The sequence below is a fragment of the Oreochromis aureus genome, linkage group 23 (assembly GCF_013358895.1).
Source record: "Oreochromis aureus strain Israel breed Guangdong linkage group 23, ZZ_aureus, whole genome shotgun sequence".
Lineage (NCBI taxonomy): Eukaryota > Metazoa > Chordata > Actinopteri > Cichliformes > Cichlidae > Oreochromis > Oreochromis aureus.
In genome coordinates this window covers 39,198,640-39,207,792 of record NC_052963.1, presented here as the reverse complement: position 1 = coordinate 39,207,792, position 9,153 = coordinate 39,198,640, and the positions used below count along the sequence as shown (strand labels likewise).

Sequence of the window (9,153 nt, the reverse complement as noted above, 5' to 3'; positions counted from 1 at the left end):
CTGCAGGTACCTTCTCATTCTACCAGTAGTAACAAAGACACTATCAAAAAATGGCAGGAGGAATAAGGACATCTCTCTTTTTGGGGGTTTTCTTGTTGCCTTTCCATTTTACCTTTGTTTTCACCAAACAAAGGTGAAAAGGTGAACTGGTTTCTGCTCCCTACCTGGATAGATTTATACCCCTGACGTTTAATTGAGCATGTGCAATACTTTGATCAAAAACAAAGAAAAACAATTATTCTGATCAATCTAGTTTTAATAGCTAAAAAGCAATAAAATTGCATTAAATGGATGGCTTTTCTTCAAAAAAATGGAATGTCTCAAAATCTTAAGATGACAAATAATCACTCAGACTTTGTAATTCAGGTTTATTTCATGATGATTTTGAACATTACATCATTATGTTGACTACATTGTACAAGTACATGCAATATTCAGTAAGTAAGAGAGCAGTTTATTTGATAAAAGATGTTGACTGGTGAAACAACTGTAAAGGGTGTATGTAGTACCACAGGAGTTTTTGTCATATTTTTTTAATTCCACATAGAAAAATTCTGTGTTCTTTTCTTTCAACCTCAAATATACATAGCTTAACAAGAAAACAACAAAATTATACATCTGGATTAAAGGCGGTACAAAAATAATTCCTCTAAAAACATGTTTGTGGACCATACCACAGCCAAAGCTCCTCTCACCTCGGAGGAAAAAAGCAGACCTGCCTGGGACACTGTTCCTCAGATGTTTTCATCTCACTTTTAAGTTTGGTAGTTAGGCTCTTCTACACATGGATACTGAAGGTGTTAGGTTTCTAACAACTGCTGCCACTCATGCTCTAAAGCTGTGAGTCTTTGAAGCGGGAACAGCCAAGCAAATGTCACTTTTCAGCAGTCACTCTCGTGCTGGCCTCAGTTGGCCTGCTGGCGCCCAAGCCTGACGTCATAGGACACTATGTGGAAGTTGTCCCAGCCAAAGAGCTTCCTCTGAGCCAGGCTGTAGTCGATCATGCTGTTGTAGCCGTACTTGTTCTTGAAGGGGATGGCCAGGTTCTTCCCCTGGCTGGTTTCGGTGTCGTACATATAGTTGATGGTGGTTTCACGAGATGTATAACTAGCCACGGTGTACAGCTTGCCGCAGATGATGAAAGAGTTGGCCACAGAGTTCTTCCTGATGTTGGTTTCCCAGCTCTTCTTTACCCCCAGGCTTTCTGGGTCCAGCTGTGAGATAACGATTGCTCCCTTGGCCTTATTGGTGGAGTAGACGGCCCACAGCCCATTCTCGTCCACAGACAAGTCGATGTCGGTGTAGCCTCCCCAGGAGTATGGGAACTGGCCGTGGAAGCCAGCGTGAGGAAGTTCACGGCGGGCTGCGACGCTCTCAGAAGCCAGGTCGTATCGGATGAGAGTGCGGCTGTTGCGTCTCTGATAATACAGGGAGCCTCTATACAGAGTGGCACCAGTGCTCTCTAACAACTCCGGCAGAAGCAGGACCTACCAGGGGGAAACAAGAACAATAATCAAGATTTAATTAAGATCAAAGATGTGTTCCATCCTGAACATCAACCATGTGACACCTACCTTGGATGGGAAGCCTTTAGAGAGTTGCTCCAAGTCCTCATACCCAAACATCTGCCTGACCTCAGCGCCAATGGCATCAATGCGCCAGAGCATGCTGGGTCCATAAGGAGAAACAGCCTCAGGGTCTTGCATCCAAATACCATATTTACCCGCTATATTATCAGCTTTCCTGTGAGTTACTGGCTCACCAACTGAAAGAAGCTCCCCACATCCTGCAAACAGGAAGGATAGAAAACACCTCAGATTATTATTTCTCAAAAAACACAAATGTTCCCTGATAGTTAAACATTTAGGCCATAGGATCAATTACAGTGACTCAAACAAGGAGATCTACATGCGCATGACTGAGGGGTGATGACAGGAATCTGATCAAGGTCACAGTTTCTCCTCATGGAAGCAGACAACAGGTCTGGAGACGCAACTCGACAACTCTGTTAAGTCCAACTTTGCCTGAGTCACCATGACCAGAGCAGCAGCAGCTGTAGTACGACTCATCCTGCGCGGGAACTCTCTGCTTCTCTTATTTGGAAAACGATAAGGCAGGTTGTATATTTACCACTTCCTTAAATACACCCTTGCTCTCAGGTTCAGGAAGTAAAGCTGGATTTAAGGTTAAATAGGAGTATGTCTTATAAATATACCCATTAGCGTAGCCTCATCTGAGATCAAATGACTATCTGTGTTGACTACATGTGTATTTTCATGATGTCCATGAAAAAAAAAACTAGCTCCGAAATGAGCGGTGACGTGGCTTTGGGAAGGTTCAAGCGTGTCATCGCTAGAGGTGCTTTCCCTCTACATTTAGGAGACAAATATGAAACTCAGGATTGCGCTCATACCTACAGACAGGCATGACTGTGGTATTCTCACCCCAAATGCCCCAGTATTAATAGTAGTATTTGCTTTGAGACTGTCAGCAGAGGTGGGGGGGTGAGTGTCATGTTTGGCAAGTCAGATGGATGCACGGGGAGGAGGGTGAAGGGAGGGAGGGAAGTAGGAGCTGTAAAAACTGGACACGTTAAAGGGTCGTACTGGTGTGTTTGTACTATAAACCATATAAAACGTAGTCATGGTGACATCATCCACTGGTTTCTGAGCACCGTGTTTTTCTGGAGTCAGGAGTGACCATGTCGGGATGAGAGGATGAGAGGGTAGAGTGCTACAATATCACCTCTAGTAATCTACAGTATAATCTGTATGGGTGTGTTACACAGATACACATACCTGCTAATTAGACTAGAGTCTCACAAAAGTGGTGCACAAGATATGCTGTACTAGATAGATATTTTCCCAACACCAGGATCTCATAAGTTAATTTAAAATATTATACCAAAGGAGACAAAACATTAAACACAACCTATAACAATATAGTTTATATCAGGTGGAAAAGTTAAATAATAGCTCACTGAGATAAAAATGACACAGAAGGAGAACAAATAATAATAAAAAAAAAACAATAAAAGTGAAATAAATAATAAGTATTGTGGTATTAAAACTCTTCAAAAGACACAAACATGTTCAAGGGGTCCCGTTTAGGAACAAGTAAGTTATTTTAAAGAAAACCACTTTTTAAATGACCCACTGTACAACTGTAAAATATTTGTTTCCATTACTCCATTTTGCAACTAGCAGTTCAGTACTGCACAACATATCCAAATACCTGTGTTGTCCTCATTGCCACCTGGAGCGGGTACCTCTGTCACCGCAGCTTTCAGCTCCTGAAAGCCCGGAGCTCCATACTGCCATGCTGAATCTGAACAGAGAGAGACCTGCGGTGAGCTGAAGAAGATACAGGAGACAGTGAACGTTCTGCAGAAAAGTCATCTCACCTCTCAAATTGCTGCTGTCTCCCTGCCTGCTGGGTCTGGTCATGAGGTGAGACATCGGATTCAACCCTAAACACAGACAGGCACATCATTGCACACTTTTCTTGTAGCCCGCACCAACTTGGAGAGAGTTTATGTATACCCAAATATGTCTATGGCATCAATGACAGCAGGGAATCTGACAGCAGAAAAGAAACACCCCTAAATGGATTCCCAGCTGCTCTGGAGTCAGACAGTCGGTAGATTGACCGACCATAACACACACATACATAACACACAAGTCAACACACTCGACACCCCGTTCCACCCCACCGTCAGCTCAACTTCAAACCACCGGTTTTGCTCTTCTTCCCCTATATCACTCTTCTCTTCTCTTCTCTTCTCTTCTCTTCTCTTCTCTTCTCTTCTCCTTTTCTCTCCTTCATGAAATCCTCAAACCTAAACAATGTCAAACAATAACTGCAAACTGTGTACCCCTCAGAAACTTGAAGACGTAAACATGGTGATGTTTACAAAAGAAAAAAAACCGATACGCAGTCTATGTCTGGGTACGGCCGTCCTCTGGGACTACTTGAATGAGTGTGAGCATGTGAAAGCCGTGCTGTTCATAATCGAGCCTAATGATGCAGAGAACGTTTTCATCTGGAAGCTAATCTTGATTTATGATAAAGACGGGAAGAAGGATGGTAAATGACGAACAACAGTTGGGTTGTAAAAAAAAATGTTCCCCAAAATTAAAGGTTTTTAAAGCAAAAGCACCAGTTGTGATTTAACTGTAGCAGGAAGTTTAATGTCTGCCTCTGCTCTAAGGACAGTCCCACAGAGTAACAGCCATTTATCATCATCACAGGTAAACAGCCACATTCTCCTACTGTCTTTTCCCTGGTGTGTATGGCAGTGATTGCCATATGGGCCCTCATATCCTGCCTCTTTGTTTGGGATGTCACTGAGTAAAATACCATAAACCTCATTAATTTCCCGCAGGAGGATTTATGTGAGGACGGAGGAGTCTAATTGACCCCAGCTAACAGACTTCAGCTCTGCTGCTGTAAACATTTTGCATCTGGATATTTATTCTTCCTGTATAATCATGAGTTAGTGTTTAAAGTATACCATACAGCAGATTTTCTTAAGCTGCAGTCCCTCTACCTGTTGCATGTGAAGCCCTGCGCCTGGGGCATCTTGCAAATATTATTTACTACTGCAAATCCTGCTGGCTGCACATTCAGGAAGTTGAAGAAACTTTTCTAAAAGACGATGAAGCAGACTGTGTTTATTCCTCTCCTGTGACTTAAAACTAAAATAACCTTTTTCTATATAAATCTGACCTCTACAACTGCTGGTCTTCTACAGGCTTCATCGATTTTCCACCATTTTCAAGTTGTAAACTTCGATTTTCTTGGGATCTTAGTTCAGCTGTCTACCTTAAAAAAGAAAATTGCAGTTTCTTCTCTGTTTGTGTTATCACTTCCAGTGTAAATTCTATGTGAATATCTTTTTATAAGACCTAGAATAACATTACACAGTGCAGCTCGTATATTTTGAGTGGCAACTACTACTACAGATCATAACCACTGCATGGGTTGTAAACAATAAAAAAAATGTTCCTGTCAGAGTTTCCTTACTCCTAAATACAACCTGGTTTGACATTTATCTCTTCTCTCCTCCTGCATGTCTTCCTCAGACTCTGATCTATTCGACATCTGCCTGTCACCCTGAGGGAGCCTCTCTGTGTATTTCAGTCTGCAGGTGCAAACATGAGGAGCTCAGCAGATAACCTGGAGTATGCAGGAGATAGAGCTTATAAGCTCTCCTGATGCACAGGGAGTAGGGATGTCTGGCAGGAATTAGAAAAGCAGGATTTACTGCTGATGGCAATCTCAGCCTTTAAAGAAACTCTCGACGAGAGCCAGGAGGGTGGACGGAGTGATGGCTTAGAAAAAAGAAGAGGGTGCTTACCAACAAGATTATGGCCGTGTCAGCTATACTTGTGTTTGGCCACTTATAACCTCAGTGGCTCTAAGATAACTTCTAAGCTCTGTGGAGCCCTCTAACCCCTGTTCTTGGCCACAGACCCACATCCCCAACAATCCCAGCCCACCAGCTATCATCAAAAGCCCTCAGATGAGATCTGGGCAAAGGAACAACCGCTTCCAGAGAGTGCATCACATTTCAGTCCCCCTTCCCTCCCCAGCAGAGCTATTCGCACGTTGCTTCCCATGCAGAGGGAAACACCAGTCATAAAGAAAGCAACCTCTGCCCATAAATACTAAGCTGACCCTCTCTGGGCTGCGTGTTTATCATCCCTAAATGCAGTGCAGGAAGTGGGAAGCAGAGAAACCTGAGCTGAGTGTATCTGCGGACTAAAGGGGCAACCAAAACATTAACAGCATGCAAACAGGTGTGGATCATTAAAACATGAACTCAGTTTGTTGTTGTTTTTTTACCTTTACTCTAAGAGGATTTGAGCAGTGACCATAAACAGACTTCCACACGATCCACATGCATGAGCAGTGCTTTGGTATTTTGTGCAGCTCTAAATAGAAGAATTTGTTGTGTCATCCCTTCGCTGCTCTGATGCACCCAATATTCTTCACTCAATTGCTCATTATATATTTCACCTAAAAGACAGCCTGTGTGCAGACAGTAGCTCCTTCTGTTGTGCATGTTAATTACTGGCGTAGATATAAAATGACCTGTCTAGATTTCTATAACATCCTTTTAATTTGATGATAAAAATAGGATCTTGTCAAGTATAAATATTCTTTTTTATTGGGAAATGTTATTAAGCATTGCACGTAAAGTATGTGGTGGTTCTCTTACCACTACCAGGTCTTTTTGAGACCCTGTCCTGCAGAGTGGGGCTGGGTGGGACCATGGGTGTCTGTTGAGGACAGGGTTTGTTCCTCAGCCTCTCTGTCTCCCTCCTCATCTCCTCCATTCGAAGCTGAAGTCCATTCAGTTCCCTCTCTAGGCGCTCCTTTTCACTCTGCAGCAGGTTCCTCTCTCCAACGGCCCGGTTCAGTGCCTCCTGCAGCTCAGACTGAGCTCTGGCTCCAGACCCTTGTTGAACCCCTGGGAGCCGAGAATCCCCTCCACTCAGCTGGGACACCAGGACCTCCAGCAGGTTGAGTCTGGCCTTCAGTCCTTCCACCTCCGGACCTCCAATTTGTGGGCAGCTGGACTCAACAGGGCTAGGAACGGTAAAGGTGTAGTGGCATCGCCCACCTCGGTCATTTCCCCTCCACAGAGTAGCTCTGTCCTGTGCCTCACCTCGCATCAGAAGACCGCATAAACAGAATGAGAGTAGAAAGAACATGTTTGAGACAACTCACAGTTAACTCTAAAAACTTTTTCTTTCTTTTGCCCACTCTTGGATTTATTGTGGAATTATCCTCTAAACCTTTACTAACTCCTAATTTCAACTGATGGCTTTCTTCTTGTTTTTTTAAGTCTTCCCTCAGGTATTTCCTCTATTTCTGCAGTCTTGCCCCTCTCCTCCCACTCTTGCTCTCTCCTCTGTCTCTCCTCTATAAACAGGTCTGCAACACTGAGCTCTCCCCCGACAGCTCAGAGATATTTATACATTCTGGAGGGGACGAAAGGAGGGAATTGAAAAGGAGATGAGAGGAGAGGTGTGGAGAAGGGAGGAAGAGAAGGGAGGGAAGAAAAAGAAAGTAAAGAAATACTGGTTGTTTTGAGAAAAAAAAGTCTCATTTGTGCACAAGCTGTTTATGCTTACAGATTTAGGAATCAGACGTTACAGCTTGCTGTCTTTTCATTATTTTTAATTACTGTTTTAATTATACCTTTTATTGTGTAAAAGCCTCCAATAATATGCCTCATCCTGTGTGTCTAAGGAGATTTGCTTGACATTTTGGTCAATAATAGAGGGGAAAGCTTGTCCTTGTTGGATACAATTACCTTCTGAGAAGACAGTGTTCCCTTTCATATTGGAAGGGGGGGACGGGGTGATGCAATCGGCCAGAAAGAGCCGTCATCACGAGTGGTCGAAGGTTATAAGTCCTTTGACAACTGGATACCTGACGTTGATCCCCGTGAGTGAAATTTCCCAGCACTCCTCCTGTCACTTGTTGCCTGAGTGGATTTGTTTCTGTCTTTTCTGACACACTGCCTGTAGCGCCTGTAGTGACTCACTCCTACAGTTATCAGATACAAGGATCACTTTGGAGAGCCAGAATAAAAGATCTGAAAGAGAAACACTCCAGGTGCAGATAAACATACTTTCCAGTCTAAACTAATCTTTACAGCTCTCAGCTTACCTTCATATCCTGCCTTTGTTTGCGTTTCTTGAATCTCTCCTGGCTCCTTTCCTACTCCTCTTATTCTCATGCCTCCTTACTTTTCTATGTTCGCAGTTCTTGACCTGGCAGGTCACTCTGATGCCTAAATCGTCTACTTTAGGGATGCCAAAGGGAAAAGAGTGAAAAGGAGAGCCGGTCAGCTAGAAAGTAAACAAGATAAGACATGCAGTTCCCGGAAAATACTACTTGCATGTGCACGTAATACTGCTTCTGGTAATACTTACTTGACACATTTACCTTTATCAAAGCAACGATTGGCTGGAAAGATGGATGAACAGATGAATAGGGTACAATATGCTTAAAATCAACTTTTCTTTTATGCGGTATTGTTAGATATTAATTTCATTAATATTTTCCAATAATTTAAATTAAAGAGAAGTTTAAAGGTGAAACCAAAAGAACCACAGGTAAACATTCATGAGGAGAATTAAAATAAAGAGCAAAGAGTCTCCTAAAACCACTGACACTATGATCTTTTATTTGATCATTCTCAGATGAAGAGGGTGCGTGCTCGTTAACTGGCCGCTGCTGGTTGGCATATTATCCATTCTGCTCTCTTGTGGGTTTAATTCACTTTTATATGACTCATAAATTCGTCGCTATGCCCGGAATCTGAAGTCATCCAATATCATCACCTTGCAGAGGACCAAAACATCCTCGGCTGCCAATGTGGGAGTGTCTCAGCAGGGGCAACGGATAAAAGTGTCTCATAGATTTAAGCAGTAGTGTGGCCCAAATCTTTTCTCCTGACCAGTAGCAAAATTCAAAACTCTAAGCTTTAACTCTTGACAGGGCAGCAACTTTTACAGCCAGGACTTTACAGCCTCTGTGGTTACCATCGAGCAACATGCACCTTTATCACCACAGCTTTAACAACATTCAACCAAGTGCACGAGATGAAATGACCTCTCTCCTCTTCAGAGCTGAAATTAAGTCATCCCCCCCACTGTGTGCATCACTAATGAGCACAAACTGGAATGCCATTTGCGTATGATCAATAAAAGGCAAGGTCCCTATGGGCCAATTTAATTTCTCCTCCTTTAGAAGAGTTGGGTAGTGCTGGCTGAGTAAAGGGCAGAGCTGTCAGTGTGCGTTTGCATCTACTGTCCAGGGAACGAGAGCAGCGCGTCTGTCAGAACAATAACACCTCACGAGCTCCGGTCCCTCCAACTTTAGTGCCATCATGGGACTCCAAACTGCCAGTAAAGCCACAAGCCAATAAAACTGTCGGGTAATGAGAAGAGATAAAAGGACTTTGCAGGCTCTGAGAGCATGAGGACAGTTAAGAGTGTTTCAAAGTGGTGGTATGGCATGAGAATTACTTTTCCCCCTCTATACATGTTTCCCCATACGTCCTCCATCCATACTCATCTATTCTGACTTCCTATAGGACAGCGTACTAGTTCAGACCACAGCAAAGCAGACAAG

General features: G+C 43.2%; 1 protein-coding gene across 1 annotated transcript; it reads right to left on the bottom strand.

Moving 5' to 3' along the window:
* Positions 1–351: 351 nt before the first annotated feature.
* Positions 352–7,817, bottom strand: myoc (myocilin). Its single transcript, XM_031753895.2, has 5 exons — positions 6,224–7,817; positions 3,404–3,469; positions 3,235–3,327; positions 1,575–1,786; positions 352–1,487 (listed from the first exon to the last, which is right to left on the bottom strand). The coding sequence occupies exons 1-5, from the start codon at positions 6,717–6,719 to the stop codon at positions 906–908; spliced, it is 1,449 nt and encodes a 482-aa protein (XP_031609755.1). The 5' UTR covers positions 6,720–7,817; the 3' UTR covers positions 352–905.
* Positions 7,818–9,153: the final 1,336 nt, after the last annotated feature.

Bases quoted from the DNA above. Each gene is read 5' to 3' on its own strand.
- myoc (XM_031753895.2), bottom strand. From the start codon at position 6,719: ATGTTCTTTCTACTCTCATTCTGTTTATGCGGTCTTCTGATGCGAGGT. The intron at 3,470-6,223 runs GTAAGAGAACCA...GTCTGTGTTTAG, and splicing joins CTCAAAAAGACCTGGTAGTG to GGTTGAATCCGATGTCTCAC. The intron at 1,787-3,234 runs GTATTTGGATAT...TCCTGTTTGCAG, and splicing joins TGGCAATGAGGACAACACAG to GATGTGGGGAGCTTCTTTCA.